The following is a 17584-nucleotide window of genomic DNA, read 5'->3' as shown; positions in this document are numbered from 1 at the left end:
GAAATGAAGCGGGTGTAAGATTCATGGGCCGCATCCACGCTTACGGCCTGCGCACGGCACACATCACAAAAGACTCTGGACTTTATTTGTGATTCTACTTCTGTTTTCACTTCAAGTAATTTTGACAGCCTTTTGACAGACTTAATTTCAAGAGTATTTTGACAGCCGACGGTCAACACAGTAGGAATGGGAATGTTTGGTGGGCTAGTGATGGGAAAACAATCTTTTGATCTTTTTCTCATCTTTTCGTGGTTTTTTATTCTTTTATTCTGGATCCACCTAACGATAGTTACAATGGATTCTGAAGCTGTGTATCCGTTGAGATATTGATAGTGAAATAATGGTGAAGCCTTTTTCAAATCCCAAGTCGCGGAATTCTATTTCAATCAGAGATGACTTATTTGCTTCTACAATTGGTCAGTCAAGTCACCACTGAACAGTCCGCATTTGCCAAATTTGCTAAGCCGTTGAAGAGATCATCGGTAGTTCTACAAACTATTTACTAAGTAAAGTTTGGCCGACGACGGTGACTTCCTAACTTCATTGAGAAACAGATTTGCAGTTGTATGCAGGCAAGACCTCTTGCTGGCTTTTACATCTTGTCAGCCAAATCAATACCAAGTAGTCACATATGCCACTCTTATTCTTCGCTGTTGCAGTCTTGTCCGAGAATCTAGACATAACACCATATTATTCTCGCTACTCCAGCACCATCCATGTCCATAGATGTAGCTGATATAGGTAAAGGTAGACAATTCACTTATAAAATACTCCACTCATGTGTATACTCACTTAGACTTCAAACGTGGAGATAACACTCGGTTGTAATTACTTTATTTAATTGCGTTTGTCAAATTCGAATTCGAGACCTTTGCCTCTGGTACCATATTAAGTTGCATATATCCTAATTAGTTTAACAAAAAAAAATAAAACTGATGGTAAAAAGGTGGACAATTCGCTTATGCTTCAACATATTTGGAAGCACTTCTTATACATAATAGAGGAAACAATCCTAAACTTTGTGGGTCTCCCATAATTGTGAGCCTATTATCAAGTTTTGCACCGTTTCTCAGATTCCAATCACCACAAGAATAAATCCACATTGCTCTTGAAGTATTGAAGTATTCAAATGGCTACTCCTGCTAGGTCCATATATGCTTATGATAGACGGTATGCTCACCACAACAAACTGGATTACAGTTACTGCACAAGATATAATTTACTCAACAGAGGAGAGATAGATTTCGAGCAGAAAAGTTTCTTAAGATGAACTGATGGAGCTACCTAACATAGCACCACCCCTATGCATATACAAAAGTAAAAAAAAAGAAGAAGAATCAGGGTTTTCTGTCTTGAATTCCTGATTAAGATTACACATCAATCGACAGTGGCTTTCAAAGCTGAATCATCAAGTGCAGGCAGCCAAACTGCAGAAAGTAATACTATCAAACTAAAATCTTTCACTTGGTTGAAAAAGGACAACAGCAGGAATGATTCGATGCTATACGCATATGCCTAGTGAACAAATGTGTCTACTGAATAATGCCTAGTCCAGCCCAGCGACAATGAAATGGGGGGACTTTTCCACTATATCCATATCATTATTCAAGTCAAAGTCTTCTTTTGCAGTCAGAGACTAGCTGTTTCCATCTCCAATAGTCAACCAAATCATGATTCTTCTAATAGAGTGATAGGTGGAATCATTGACTTGTTCGCCTGCAGGCTCCTACTTTTCTCTGAACAACATATGATCGAATGCATACAGCTATAAATTTTACTCGTAACTTTAACAACTCTACTGATACATATGCATTAGTATCACAGAAAAACCAGAAACAACAACACAATCTCACGACTCCAGTACCCTCCATGGATGCAGCTTTAGCTCTTCGTCTCCTGCTTATTGTAGCCACTACCACTTCCTGCTCCGTGTATGCACACTGCATCACAAAAGAGAGGGATGCACTGCTCTCGTTTAGAGCTGGCATCACAAGTGATCCACAGAACCTCCTTGCCTCGTGGAGTGGCAAGGACTGCTGCCAGTGGAGAGGTGTCAAGTGTAGCAACAACACGGGCCATGTCATCAAGGTCGACCTCCGCAACAAATTCTTCCTAGATGATCTCTTTGCTCCATTCTATTCTCCCAGTTTTCGCGGGATGCACGGGAAGATAAGCCCCGGTTTACTCACTCTGCATCATCTGAAGTATCTTGATCTCAGTGGGAACCATCTCGGGGGAGCAGGCATACCCATACCAAGTTTCCTGGGCTCCCTCCGAAGACTGATATATCTCAATCTCTCTTGCATGAATTTTGATGGTATGGTGCCTCCTCAACTAGGCAATCTTTCTAAACTGCAATATCTTGACCTTGATAACTCTTACTATGATTATTACGGTAATGTTTTACTAAGTGTGGATATGTCCTGGTTACCACATCTCCCTTTTCTAAGGTTTCTTGACATGAGTGGCTTCAATCTTAGTGCCATTGGCCATTGGGTTCAAGTGGTTAACATGCTTTCTAATTTAAGGGCCCTTCATCTTCGTCAGTGCAAACTTGTTTTTAAATACACACCTCTTGTATATCGAAACCTCACGTCCCTTCAGATGGTTGATCTAACAAATAACATGATCGAAAACTTGAATCCCACCTATTGGTTTTGGGATGCTGGCACCATTAGGCATCTTGACCTATCATACAATATGGCTGTCGGTCCACTTCCAGACGCAGTAGGGAATATGACTTCACTTGAAGTACTCCGTCTTGGAGGCAATAACTTCTGTGATGTGAAGGCAAAAACACTGAAAGATATATGCAATCTGAGAGAGTTAACATTGAGTTCAAATAGCATCAATCAAGATATTTCAGAATTTTTGCAGGGGTTGCCTTCATGTGCATGGACTAAGTTGGAGTTGTTAGATCTAACTTCAACCAATATCAGTGGGGAAATTCCGAACTGGATAAACCGATGGACTAATCTGAGCATTCTTCAACTCTCCGCTAATAGGCTTGTTGGATCAGTACCTCTTGCAATTGGTTCGCTCAGCAAGCTCAGTCAGCTATATCTAGATTACAACCAGTTCAATGGCTCTATATTGGAGGAACATTTATCCAGTCTAGTGAATTTGAAGGAATTGGACTTGTCTTACAACTCCCTGAACATGATGATCAGGCCGAAATGGAATCCTCAGTTTCAACTGAGTCTGGCTTATTTCCCAGGTTGCAAAATGGGGCCTCGATTTCCTTTGTGGATTCAAGGGCAGAGGGATGTTAGCTATTTTGACATTTCTGACGCAGACATAGTTGATAATTTGCCAGATTGGTTTTGGAGTGTGTTTTCAAATGTTACATACTTGAACATATCTTATAACCAAATTAGTGGAAGGCTACCAAGGTCACTAGAATTTATGTCTTCAGCTCAGATATTTGACCTCAACTCCAACAACCTCACAGGCATGCTACCACAGTTACCAAAGCATTTGGTAGAACTTGACATCTCCAAAAACTGCCTATCAGGGCCACTACCGCGAAAAATTGTAGCCCAAAACCTTTCAGATTTATTGCTTTCTGACAACTATATCAGTGGTGCTATTCCAAGTTATATATGTCAACTGCCGTTCTTGTCAGTTTTGGATCTGGCAAAGAACCGTCTGGTCGGACAGCTTCCCTTGTGTTCGAAACAATCATTCATTTCAGCTCTGATCTTGTACGATAACCTCCTGTCAGGCAAATTTCCTTCAGTTTTGCAGAGCTGCCCTGATTTGATTCTACTTGACATTGCTGAAAACAAATTTACTGGAGAGTTACCAGCATGGATAGTGAACAAATTGCCTCAGCTGTCCTATCTTCGGTTGCGTAATAATTTGTTCTCAGGCTCTATTCCGCATCAGCTCACAGAGCTTCAGAACCTACAGTTCTTGGACCTTGCAAATAACAGTATATCAGGTTCAATACCTCGTTCATTGTTCAATTTGAAAGCAATGATGCAGGATCATTATCACCGAAAAATAGCGGATAATCCTTTAAGGTGGAGTTATTCTAGACCTGGATCTACCGAAATCTTTGATGCAAAATATGATGACACCCTAGAAGTGGTAGTGAAAGGCCAATATCTTGATTACACCAGTAACATTGCATACATGGTTTGTCTCGATCTGTCCCATAACAATTTATTCGGTGAGATTCCAAATGAAATAACATCTCTTGTCGGACTGATGAGCTTGAACATCTCCCATAATCATTTGTCCGGTAAGATTCCAGAAAAGATCGGCCAACTGCAATCCCTAGAGTCTCTCGATCTGTCATGGAACGAACTCTCTGGCGAAATTCCTGCCAGTCTCTCAGGCATGACAATGTTAAGCAAGCTGAACCTGTCGTACAATAATCTCTCAGGAAGAATACCCTCAGGGAATCAGCTGCAGACACTAATCGATCCAGCTTCCTCATACATTGGCAACAACTATCTCTGCGGGCCTCCTGTTTCCAGGAACTGCTCAGGGCCCGAGGTGGCTAGAGGTCATCATGATGAGCATCAATCAGATTCAGATGTGAGGTACTTGTATGTTGGGATGGCTGTAGGATTTGTTTTGGGCCTTTGGCTGGTCTTTGTTACATTCTTATTTGCTAGGACGTGGAGAGCTGCTTATTTCCACATGTTTGACAAGCTACTGTGCGGACTAGAAACTTCTGTGGCTGGAAATTTTCGAAGGTGTTAGGAAAACTGTATGCCAAATAAGGATAAGAATTACTACCTATGTCTAATTGCAACAATTTTGTATGTACATAAAGAAATATGAGAATGATGTTTTTTTTAAGTTGCACACCATACTGCTTTACAAAACACATGAAAGATTTTCAAAATTGTTGTCTACTATAGAGCACGAAGGTAAGCATTCCATCAAGCACATGGTGGGCGTGCGGGGAGCGGTGAAGAAGACATGATTGAATCAAGGATGGCAAACAAAATTGAACAATCTGTCGCGTATTTGCACCGTACCTTATCTGTTTGCTTACGCTGCTGCGGCATCATCGGCGCATCGCCCCACCCAGCTGCTGCCTGGATCTGTGTTGCTAGCCCGCCTCCGCCTCCGCTCTGCATCCCGCCGCCAGGAGTGATGGTGAGCGGCCCGCGGAGCCGCACGTTTGGGATTTGGGCACCGGCTTGGGCCTCGCGGCACATTATTGCGGCGTCGTAGTCGCTAGTGGGCCGATCAACAGTACACCGGCGACACATTGGCACATTGCGGCTCGCAAGCACTCTTCGAGTTTTTTTTAAAAAAGGGTTTAAAAAAATTAAAATTCGAAAAAGGGGTGCCGGTTGAGAAAAATTTGAAAAATGGGTGCCTCCCGCCCGATCATCGGGCGGGAGGCGTGGGGCCGGGGACATCCCGCCCAACCAGAGGGCGGGATCCTCAAAAAACTTTTTCCAGGCCCCCCCGAGGGCCCCTTCGCGAATAAGAAACTTTTCTTATTCGCGAACGGGTCCCTGAGGGAGCATCCCGCCCGGCCAGTGGGCGGGAGGCATCCCGCCCGGCCAGTGGGCGGGATGTTTAGAGCTATTTTTTTTTGTTATTTTCCTTTGGAATTTATGATTTACAATCTATTTGAAATTCAGACTGTTTTCAAATGCAATATTGATTCGCCATATTCTTTTGTGTACATATAAAATTTTAATTCAAATTTACGAAGAAGATTGCTCTATCTAAAATTCGTATGAAGATGGTTAAACGATAACGTTTTGCAACGTAGAATCCGAATATTACGACAGTACGATAGATCAACCGATTAAAAAAAAATAGTATCATACAAAAACAGTTTAAATATAAAAAGTTCACCAAATCAAGAGTATCTACTGCGCATGTCCCGGACCTCGCGCTCTCTTGGGCCTCCCGCCCCTAGTCCTAGGCCGTCGGCGTATGTGGTCCTCCGAGTACGTAAATGCATCTGGAGCACGGTGAGGACGAGGCGGAGGAGGTGCAGGTGTGAAGGGGTCATCCTGGGACTGTGCACCTGGAGCGTCATATGTCTGGGATGGACCAATGATGTCAGGCTCGGCGCCGCCGCCCACCAGCTCTGACCAAGTGGCGGAGCCGCCCTCCCAGGCGTCCCAGTCCGGCACACCGAATGGACCGCCGTATGCAGGAGCTCCCGTCGACCATGCATGCTGAGCATAGCCATAAGAGTACGGTGCAGCTGGCCTCGAGCCTGACGGGAGAGACGGTCCTGGAGCATAGGCGCCAAACGTCTGAGGCTCCATTCTTGCAGGAGGAGGTCCCATTGCCGTCGAGTGCATGACTACAAAAAGAAATGAAATTAGTCGTGTAAATCATAGGTGATTGAAATGGCAATTATGAAGAACTTACAGCTTGAACTAGCGGCAGTACCGCTGGACGCTGCGTGCGGTGCTGTAGAGGTCGACGGGCCAGCTGTGAACACGTGGGCGGACGCATGAGATGAACTGGAGGTCCCCACGTCGTCTCTGCCGCGACACGTCAGTGCACGTAACGCTCGCGTCAAGCTGTCTTGAATCTTACGGAAGCTGTCCTTGTACTGTGCCTCCGGTACACGCACTCCACGTTCAATCAACGTGATCTGAGATGTAGCTTCGACCTCCGCGAAGTTGATCAGATCGATCTGCATACGTAATGGGATGCAGATTACTATTGGTATCGATATTTTAGAAAAAATATTTAATAATTCAAGTTGCGAAACACGTACCGCGCCACGCTGGTCCTGATCACGGTACGAGGGATATGTGTCAGAAATGGTCGGCTGGTGCTGATCCTCCGCGTCATGAATATGTGAACGAGTGACGTACGGACGCGTACGAAGGAGGTACCAGCGGAGGTATGCGCTGTAAGACGCCTCTGTGTGTGGCTGCGGCTCGTCCCACACATCGTCAGGTGCGTCTAGCCACCCTTGCACGTACTCCTGCATCTTTACGACCCAGTTCACCTCGTTGGCATGATATCCCCTGCGCGAATATCTGTTGCGAACATTTGAAATTCAACATTGCTTTATGATAACGAATATATAAGTCATACAAAACGTGTTATCACAAACTTACTCGTATACGTTGCGCGGCACGGCCTGGAACGCTCGAGGTACGAGAGGAAACTGCTGTCGTCGCCCGAACTGTCTCATCACACGCTCGACGCAGTACGGCTCGACGAGAATATCGAACACTAGGTTCGCCTTTGTCAGCCAGTACTCCTCGTCACGCGTGCAGAGGGAAGACAACCCATGCGGCGCACGTGTCTGAATAGCCGCAGCGGTGTACGGTGTCCAGATGACATCCTGTGGCCGCATCCGATCAAATTCGGACACGAACTGAGGGTATGCTTTTCGGACCTGCCGATGTGCCCAGCTCATCTGAAAAAATTACACAACTGCATCGGTACTCCTCGTATACAGAAACGTATAACGGTAAATTAAAAAGCTTAAAAGAACTTACCCGTCGATCGGTCCAAAGCGAACCCATCGTGGGGCTATCCTCGTCCCACATCCCGTACATCTCGGGTGGATAAGGCTCTTCGCTGATTAGGGGACGCGCTATGGCGAATCGCTCGTACGACCATAGCTGCAGCAGAAGTGGGCAGCCTGTGATGACGGCAGTCCTCTCCGTCTTCAAACAGGCCTGGCAAAGACCTCGGTACGTCGCAGCAAGCACTGCCGATCCCCAGCTCCACCCAGGTACCTGGCCCGGCTCCGCATCCGCAATCGCGCGCGCGTATTGCATGAGCACCTTGTCCACGTAATTGCCGGTAGAGTTGCAGAAAAGAGTCCAGCCGAACAACCATAACAGATACGCCTCCAGGTATCGTGACACCTCGTACTGCCCAGCCAGAGGGTGCAGATCTTGAGCCTGTAATATATTTGTTCAAAACTTAGAGGTACTCACATATGATTCAATTAAATTAAATAAAAAATAACTGGACGTACCCTAAATTGTATTACCCAACTCTTGGCGGGGCCGGGCAAATCAGGTACGTTCACAACAAGTGGCGGGTTCGCGGGACCAAACCGCTCCTGCAGCTCCACCCTCCAGAAAGGTGGCACGGCAACCGGGCCAACAGCTTCACCCGCAATGGGAAGCCCGAGCAGGTACGACACGTCCTGCAACGTGGGGGCCATCTCCCCGCACGGCAAGTGGAACGTGTGCGTCTCCGGACGCCACCTGTCCGCCAACGCTGCAAGTAGAGAGCGGTCCAGCTGCATCCGCTTCTTCGCGCCACCGTCTTGGCCGTCGCCGGCCTGAAGCATACGTGCGAGTGGCAGCAAACCAGCCTCACGTAACCTGTATATTTTGCATTGTGGTTACAATTATCTTACACGCTATACATTAGTTTCGTAAAAAAAATATAAAGTATCACCTGTCAAGCCAGCGGTCGTCCAGGTGCAACAACTCCTTTGCTACACGAGGGCGCAACTCGTGAAGCTCCTGCCCCTCCACCGCAGCCAGGTACGACCTGTACCGTTCATCGATGTGCGCGTCAAGGAGCTCTGGTGTCTGCGCCATATCTGCATGAAAAATATAAGTACCGTGCTACACATTCCTACGAACAATTGAAAATACTATAAACTATTTACAATAGAACTAACCTAACAAATATTTGTAAAAGCTATTCAAAATACTGAAATCTATTCAAAATATAACTACCCTAAAAAATATATCTAAAAACTACTGCAATTATAAAAACTATTCAAAATATAACTACCCTAAGAAATATTTCTAAAAGCTATTCAAAATACCGAAACCTATTCAAAATACCGAAACCTATTCGAAATATAACTACCCTAAAAAATATATCTAAAAACTACTGCAATTATAAAAATTATTTAAAATATAACTAGCCTAAGAAATATATCTACCAACTATTAAAATACTCAAAACTATTTAAAATAGAACTATCCTAACAAATATTTCTAAAAACTATTGAAAATACTGAATTCTACGTATAACTACCCTAACAAATATTCGTAAAAATAATTAATAATTATACGATTATAATACCTCCAAACCGACGTGTGGACAGGACTTCGCCGCTTCGTCTCCTCTCTTCCTCTCCTCTCCTCCTTTTCTTTTTTCTGATTTTTGATGAATTTTATGAGAATTAGGGGGTGGGTGGGGGCTTAAATAGTGGGGGGGGGGGACATCCCGCCCGTTGGGAGGGCGGGACGTGCGCCTCCCGCCCGTTGGGGGGGCGGGATGCCCCCAACGGGCGGGAGGACCACGTCCCGCCCTCCCAACGGGCGGGAGGCCCCTCGGAGGACACCCCGCCCGTTGGAAGGGCGGGATGTCCCCTGACTTTTCGCAAAGAGGCCCCTGCGAAGAGGTTTTCCTCCCCCCGCCGACCCCCCGCCCGTTGGATGGGCGGGATGAGTCATCCCGCCCTTTCATTGGGCGGGAGGTACCCATTTTTCGAAATTTCCCAAACCGGCACCCTTTTTTTGAATTTAAATATCTTTTTAACCTTTTTTTAAAAAAAATTCAGCACTCTTCCACGTCCGAATTAGGCTCCAACGGCAGGCTTAGAGCTCGCGTTTCTACCAGCATGGAGGTGAGAGACGCAAAAATGTCAATGTCGACCTCTGACACACAAACATCGATGCTCACAGTATGCACGGTTCAGTATTGAACTACGATTCGATTTGGAAGAACACTGGAGCTGCTCTTAGTGTCTCAAGTCTCAACCACTACCAGTGGCCCAGCGCTAGAGTACGATCCGATCAGATACAGCTCGGTCGATATAGCTGACCCCGTATTTCATTTTCTTTTACCGAAGTTAGCAGGGAGAACCCCACCTATTTTTCATGTAAGTTTTTTTATTCAACCCTTGCATGCTTTTAATTGCCTTTTGCGAGAAGTTAAATGCTATTCAGTACTCTAACCACTAGACCGAGACTCTTTTGCATACCCACATTGTCTTGATTATATATAAGTAAATATGTATCAAATACATGATAAGTTCCTCGCAGAAAATGTCGGTCACGAATGTTCCTTTCGACACAGAGTAACAACAGCAACCATACATATCACATGTTCTAATCACTTGGTCAATCGACATATAAGTCCAAAGCTCAAGTACAATATTGTGCTTAAAAAAACAAATAGCTCCATCCGTCTTAAAAAATTCAGTCGAGGATTCAAAATTTGTACTAGGAAACAGGTCATTTTTACCCTATTTAGAAAGCGTATGTACATGCAAGAATTAATTAATTAATTAGTGCTAAATATGGATAATAATAAATAGGAACAAACATTGTAATTTTACCTCCTTGTTAATCTATCATAGAATTCCTACAATGATTTGTATTTTAGAATAGAGAGGGACTTGAGTTGCATAGATTATAGATATATGATTAGCTAAATTGCTGATGTTTTATGGGAATTTTAGATACATCACATTCTCACATATTGTATAGAAGTAATAATAGATAGTCGCAAAAAGCAATAGCATTGAACCAACTAGTGCAACATTGTGGGTGCTTAATTAAAGTTAAACTTGTCAATAAAACAACTAAATATTTTTAGTGATGTTAGAGTAATTTTTAGTTTAAATATATAAATACTTAAAAAATAAAAACTCTACTTCACTTAGAGGCCGTTTGGGAGGGCTTCTCCCAAAGCAGCTTCACTGGTGAAGTAAAAAAACTAGCTTCACGCGATTTCTAGATCGTTTTAGTCCGTGTTTACAAAACAGTTTCATGCTACAACAAAATAGGTGAAGTTGAAGCCAGTATAATCGCAAACAAGCGCTTAGCACTCTTTTAGTATGAAACATATTGGGCATTTAATTGGGCCCGCATGCCAAATCTAGTGGATATTCTATGCACGATGAGAGTTTGACTTAAAATAGAGGTAATATTACTTATAAAGTTGTAATTTAGAATGTAAGACTATTTCTAGTGCACGATTACATAGATTGCCGTGTCATCTAAGTATATTTGAGTTTGCGAATGAAACAAGGTTCCCCAATGCAAAGTTTCATTTCACGATTTTATAGACTAGACATAGCATTTAATTGTGAGATATGTGATTTGGCACAATTCCATGAAATGAAACTCTATAACCCCCAATGCAAGTTTCAATAAGTTCCTAGTCTTGGATTAGTCTTGGAAATAGTGTATACAAAGTTTCATCATAATGAAACTCCTCTCTTTTTCTTCATAATTACCTTGCTATGACATCATGAATGCTGATGTGTCATTGTATTTAATGTGCATGAATCCTCTATAAAACTTGCACTGGGATTAGCCTAAGCGGTACATGATATATTGAGCTTGGCTGGCCATAAGGGCAATCCCAACCCATAGTGTCTATGTTGCCATATCATCAACACACTATCTTTACAAACTACTACACTCTACAACCCATGATGTCTTGGTGTGGATTCTTATTAAACTCACTTTCTCTTCTCCACCTATTATATTTGTTCTCCATTTATTATGAAGACACCACCTCACTCCCAATGCTCAACTTATAGTGTTTATATTGGTTTTTATGTTGACACTGGGTCTTGCATGAGACCTGGTTTCTTCATCTCTCCACTCTCTCTTATTTATTATGGTGACATATAAGCTAAAAATCATATATGTATATAATTAATGTTATATGAAAACCATCCTACATGGAGGGTTGGGAATACCCTAAGTTTTGATAAGCGTGTGGGCCAGCCCAAGCCAACCTAGGTGGCACTCTAAAATTTATCCCAAGAAGCAGTTGTCTAGTCAAACCAAAAACAAGTTAAATCCAAATAAACTTCTATTTTCGTGCATAGGAACAAACTTGCACACACTATGCTTCATACTCTACGAGTCTAGGCCGGAGATCTAGTGAAATCCCTCCTAGGACTCCAACTTAAGGATTGCACCCAATCTGAGCGATCTCTTTTCAATGATAAACGGTCAAGATTGCCACTCCAATATTATTACCTAGAGGAATTTTGCTAAATGAAATATATTCAGTGATCGCTACAAGGATCTTGGTAATCGCTACAAATATACGAGGAGTTCACAATTCAATTTACGAACTGCCAATACGGAGAGTTTATTACCATTCAATTTACGAACTGTCAACTCCTCGTATACTTGAAAATGGTAGAAGTCAAGACGCTCCGGCTAGATCGAGGGCAACTTCGCCGCCGCTAATTTGGTTCTTGACCTAGTTATAAAGAGCCCCTTCGCCGCTTTGTATCCCACAAGCCGCGGCCCTCTCTGACAGCTCCGGCCATCAGGCATCAGCCATGACCGGCGGCCGTCAGCGTCGGAAGAGGCGTCTGCGAGAGGCTCGCCAAGCCGCCACGCCGCCGCCGTGGTTACACACATATCCTCCCTCCCCGACGACATCGTACGGGAGATCTTCCTCCGCCTCACCTCCCTCGTAACGCTCATCCGCGCCGCGTGCGCCTGCAGGGCGTGGCGGCGCGCGGTGTCCTCCTCGCCGGTCTTTCGCACCCGCTTCCGCGCGCTCCACCCGGCGCCCCTCCTTGGCGTCTTCTTCGACAAAGAGCGCGGCGATCTCCCCGTCTTCGCGCCCGCTCAGCGCCGGTCCGACCCGGACGTGCTCGCGGCCCTCCGCGGCGGCGACTTCTGCCTCACCACCCTTATGGAGGAGGTCGACGACGAAGTGCCGCTCGGATGGCGCCCCGTGGATTGCCGCGACGGCTACCTCGTCCTCGTGAACTCGGCCACGGCCAGCCTCAACCTGATCGCCGTCGTCAACCCCTTGCCCGGCAGCGCCCAGAATATCTTAGTATGCCCGCCTTGGATGCCGACACTGCAGACTTGCACTTGCTTTCTTCCGACGAAGACCCCATGTCGTTCCGGCTCGTCTGGCTTTTCCACGACATGTCCAGGACCAGCAGGGTGCGGGTGGCCGTCTTCTCGTCGGAGACCTGGGACTGGCGCGTTCTCCCATGGGTGGAGCTCGAGCATGAGGATGGCGCCAGCAAGTGGCTTCAGTTTGGGACGCAGGCCAAGGGACTTGTGTGCTGGGTTTTCACGGAGCAGGGGAGGATGCTGACACTGGACACCAAGACGATGAAGTTCTCCGTCCGGGAGCTCCCGCCATGCCCGGATCCGGAGCAAGACGATGCCTTCTTTCGTAGGGTGGTCGTCGCCGGCGAATCCAAGGATGGCGCGCTGTGCATTGTTCTTGTTGCTGCATCTGGCATCTATGCCTGGCTCTGGCTGATCGACGATGACTGCGGTTGTGGTGACAAATGGGTACTGCGCAACATTCTCAAGTACACCGGAGTAGCTGCGATGCTCCACAACGTCGATACACCGGATGTCGTGACCATAAGGGATGGGTTTGTGTACCTGGCCACATCAGACACGGTCCTGTCGCTCTGCTTGGAAACATGGAAGTTGGAGAAGCTGTTTTCGATGGGGAACTACTGTGAAGATTTCAACCCCTACTTTAATGTTCTTTAGTAGGCAACTATGGGAGGTTTGCAGTACTTCAAGATCAAGATGGTCCTAGCAATGATGCGTGACTATGTAGGCCGGACCTTGTTCAGCAACCATAAAGTTTGTGTGCCAACTGCTTTTATTATATTAAATCTGTTATTTGGATGCTCAATGTTCTTTGGATGCTTCATCATATTAAATCTGTTATATGAGCACCATGATCTGAATGAACACAATTTCATTCATCTCTGTGCCGTGCAATTGGCATTATTTGAATACACAAGTTCCTGAGGACTAGTTTAGTATTTGTGTTTTGAAATATCTTGCGAGTAACTTCTCCCTATTACGACTCATTAGAGGCTTGTTTTTACGTATGGACTCTATGGTCTATAAATTCATCACGAAACGAAGAAGAAATAGATTCTACAAATTCATAGAAGAATATACATATGGCCATCGATTCGGTAATTCTAATTGTTTTTCAGTAACTCTAATTGTTATTGACGATAACAGTCATTGGACCTAATTTGGTACTAAATAATTCACCTCTGTCATTACGAAAAACAACATAAAGTGAGATACTAAATATGCATTTGGATTCTCCACCTCCATTATTCTGAAAATTAATCTCATATAAACTACCTAATAGTATGCAATAATTAAAAATAAACTAATGACCCCTACATCTAAAAATATATCATAAGAAATACAATAAAGTCCATAATATATGCTTCTAAGTTACCCTATCCTACTATTAAACTCGCTCAAAGTACACTTGTATGTATTGTGCGCCACCGTGCTGACCGAATATGAACATATATTTCCGTAATGTAGCAATCGTGAAACTGTTTTCTTTACAAATAACATATCAATGACACTAGCAATGCATTTCAAATTACATTCATACTTCATGTTAATAAATTACACCAGTTTCTAATTTAGACAAAATTGATACATTTCGACCGAATAGTATATCGTATCTATATCAACAGCTGTGCTCGGCAGGCATTGCACATTTTGACAATCATTCGTCAAAGCTAGTGAAGGCGCAAGCGCACAGGATGGTGAAGCATATCGCGGATGCTGCTGCAGGTTGCCGGAAGCATAGGACTGCTTGCCTTGGTAATGCTGGAGTGACCGGGAAAGCGACGGATCTTTGCAACATCCTACTAACAAACTCAGGTTCGTCTGGGAGTGTATATATAGTGGCAAAGAAATCCAAAAGTGAGGTGCCAGATGACAAGGGAGGTCCGGAACCGTTTCCTTCGATGAACCGCCGCCTCTGAGGTAACGTCGCAGCATGACATGGTCACTAGCAGGTGGGACCCACACCAAGTGGTCCTGCATGTCAACGATCACGTCACGGTGCAGTTACAATATTTATTAAGAGTATGCACGCGGCGGCTGTTTTGGAAGTTACTTACCATGTCAAATGGACATTACATATAAAAACTACATTTCCAATGCATAGTTTTTTGAAAATAAATTGCTATCCAATCATATGTCTTCTCTCTCTCTTTTCCCCTATCATCTCTTATTTTATCTTGGTTTTCGCATAGATATAATTTTTTATATTTTCCTTCTCTCCTCATTAACTCCCTTGCCATCTCAATTTTTTGCTTATATGGCAACATATTTAATGCTGTAAAAACCAGTTGAGTTGGAGGATTGGGACTGCCACTTAAGTCTATGCTCGCGGCATGCGGCTAGCCAGTTGCTGTCCATATCTTTTTGGGCAGTTCTTGAATTGAACGGCCGGGCCGGCGAACTCCTCGTGGAATGGGCGAAGTCCAAACGCTACAACTGGAAATCGAGCGAGGCACGCGTCTTCTTGCTTTAAATCCTTGACTTGAGGGCTTGACAACCCCCTCCGATAAACAGCAAAACGTTTTGCCCCATCTGCAGCCATGGCCGGTGTCCACCAACGCCGTCGCCGCCACGCTCGCCAACAAGCTGCTGCCACGGCGACACACGTATCCTCCCTCGGCGACGACCTCCTGCTGGAGATCTTCCTCCGCCTCCCGTCCCTCGCCACGCTCGTCCCCGCCGCCTGCACCTGCCCGGCGTGGCGCCGCGCGGTGGCCTCCTCCCCCGCGTTCCGCCGCCGCTTCAGCGCCCTCCGCCCGGCCCCCCTACTCGGCCTGTTCGCGGACAACGACTGCATTCGTCTCCCTCTCCCGATCTTCGCGGCGGCCGACAGCAACGACGTCGACCCGGACGTGCTCGCTGCAATCCGAGGCGGCGACTTCGGCCTCGCCTCCCTCCTGCAGGACGGAGACGCGCCCGAGCCCGCCGGTGGAACGTCGCCTGCTGCCGGGACGGCTACCTCCTCCTGGCGGAGTGGGACGCCGGCGTGCTGCTCGCCATGGTGAACCCCTTGCCTCGACGGCGCCTAAACGGCATTGCAGCCGGGTGCCGTGGCTACCTGACGTGCCTCCGAAACGTGCACTGGCTTTCCTCCGACGAAGATAAAGACCCCATGGCGTTCCGGCTGATCTGGCTCTGCCACGACGAGTCGAGGGTGCGGGCGGCCGTCTTCTCGTCGGACACCTGGGGCTGGCGCGTCCTCCCGTGGGTGGACGACGTCGAGGCGAGGACGCCGCCGTACGACGAAGACGTCACGGATTGGCTTCATCCTGGGACGGAGGCCAACGGCCTCGTGTGCTGGCGTGTCAGGAACCAGGAGCGCTTGCTGGCGGTGAACACCAGGACGATGGCATTTTCCGTCTGGGAGCTACCCCCGCCATGCTGGCAGCTGGAGGGCTGGCCGCGCGGCAGCTTCGGCGTGGTCGTCGGGGAAACCACGCACGGCGAGCCTTGCATTGTTCGTGACACCGCGTTCGGGATCGACGTCTTGATGCGCCGCGGAGTCGACGGCGGTGCTGCTGCGGAGAAATGGCTAGTCGACGACGGCATCCTTAACTGGCACGACGCCGCGCTCTTTGACAACCCCGGCAGGCTGGATCTGCTGGGCGTCAGGGACGGGTTCCTGTACCTGGCCACGGCGGAGATGGTCCTGTCGCTCAGGTTGGAGACGTTGGAGATTGCGAAGCTGTTCCCGACGCCCACCGGTCACCATTTCAACATGGCACGCTTCTATCCCTACTCCATGGCGTGGCCAGCTTTCTTAGTTGCAACTGCGGCTGCGGGAGGGTTGTGAAAAGCTCCAAGGCCGATACGATTGATAGTACCAGCACTGCATAACTGTTCTAGTTCTACATTTCACGTGGCTTAATAATAAGTTTGCTGCTGCTTGTCTTCAAAATGTTCTAGTTCTTACAGTTCTGATCAAAAAAAATTCTGAATTTTCCAGAATTGAAAAAAGATGCCAAGATGGTGCTTTCAGGAGCAAGGTTCTTTGCAACTTTTTTTTAATTTCCGCTATTGTTGGTCGAAGATTTGAGGTCATGAGCAATCCCAGTGCCATATTGTGGACAAATTTGTACCAGAAAAATCTCATGTCGACCTGCTGAGAAGAGATATTGGGTTGACCTAATGAAAATAGCTTGAAGTTCTTGTTCATCTATGCAATCTGTCCAGAATTGTTTGGTTGATATGGCTATAATGTTAATGCCACTATATTAATTTTTTCAGATTTTTTTCGATTTCAGCAGTAAACTGCAGGTGTACTTTAATGCCAAGTGGTGCATAGTACAGTCCGTTTGCATCATCATATATACCAATACTATATATAGTGGCACCAGCAAACAAGTGGACATGGGGCCTCGGCTCGACAAGCGCCCGGGACGCCATGGCCACTGCGTGTGCGTCTAGGCTGCACACTCGCTAAGGTTGCCGGCGCTCGCCAAGACGCTTCTCCGGCCGCGGCCGGTCCGTCGCCAAAGTCAGATGGGTTTGCCTTGCAGCTGGGAAACGATAACGGAGGGGGAAGTTGCGGGCCCAACTGTTAGCGAGTGGAAGTTAACAGTTGTTAACGGAAATGGCAACCAAGGGAATGTAAATTTAGAATAGTGGAAATGAAGGGAAGCGAGAAGTTTCAATGGCAACGAGGGAATCTATATAAATTCGATAAATTCTAGTGGCAATGAAGGGATTTACTAAATAAAATAAGGTCATTCTGTTCAACCGCTCAAATGGAAAGGTTCCACCCGCTGTGATAAAAAAAGATCCGATAGAACACTGCGCAACTTGAATTTGGACCATCCTTTTCAC

At 46.1% G+C, this 17584-nt stretch overlaps 1 protein-coding gene, 1 long non-coding RNA gene and 1 pseudogene across 2 annotated transcripts; 2 read left to right on the top strand and 1 right to left on the bottom strand.

Annotated features, from left to right (window-relative positions):
- Nucleotides 1-1190: 1190 nt before the first annotated feature.
- Nucleotides 1191-5168, bottom strand: LOC112891389. Its single transcript, XR_003228544.1, has 2 exons — nt 4995-5168; nt 1191-1427 (listed from the first exon to the last, which is right to left on the bottom strand). It is a non-coding gene; the product is annotated as an uncharacterized LOC112891389 (long non-coding RNA).
- On the top strand, nt 1423-4812 carry LOC112891388 (receptor-like protein EIX2). The gene has a single exon (XM_025958233.1). The coding sequence runs from the start codon at nt 1756-1758 to the stop codon at nt 4711-4713; it is 2958 nt and encodes a 985-aa protein (XP_025814018.1). The 5' UTR covers nt 1423-1755; the 3' UTR covers nt 4714-4812.
- A 10150-nt stretch (nt 5169-15318) lies between the features above and the next one.
- LOC112892485 lies at nt 15319-16634 on the top strand (annotated as a pseudogene).
- Nucleotides 16635-17584: the final 950 nt, after the last annotated feature.

Source organism: Panicum hallii, chromosome 5 (genome assembly GCF_002211085.1).
Source record: "Panicum hallii strain FIL2 chromosome 5, PHallii_v3.1, whole genome shotgun sequence".
Lineage (NCBI taxonomy): Eukaryota > Viridiplantae > Streptophyta > Magnoliopsida > Poales > Poaceae > Panicum > Panicum hallii.
Note: the sequence above shows the minus strand (reverse complement) of the source record. Positions and strands in the feature narration are given on the sequence as shown.

Bases quoted from the DNA above. Each gene is read 5' to 3' on its own strand.
- LOC112891388 (XM_025958233.1), top strand. From the start codon at position 1,756: ATGCATACAGCTATAAATTTTACTCGTAACTTTAACAACTCTACTGAT.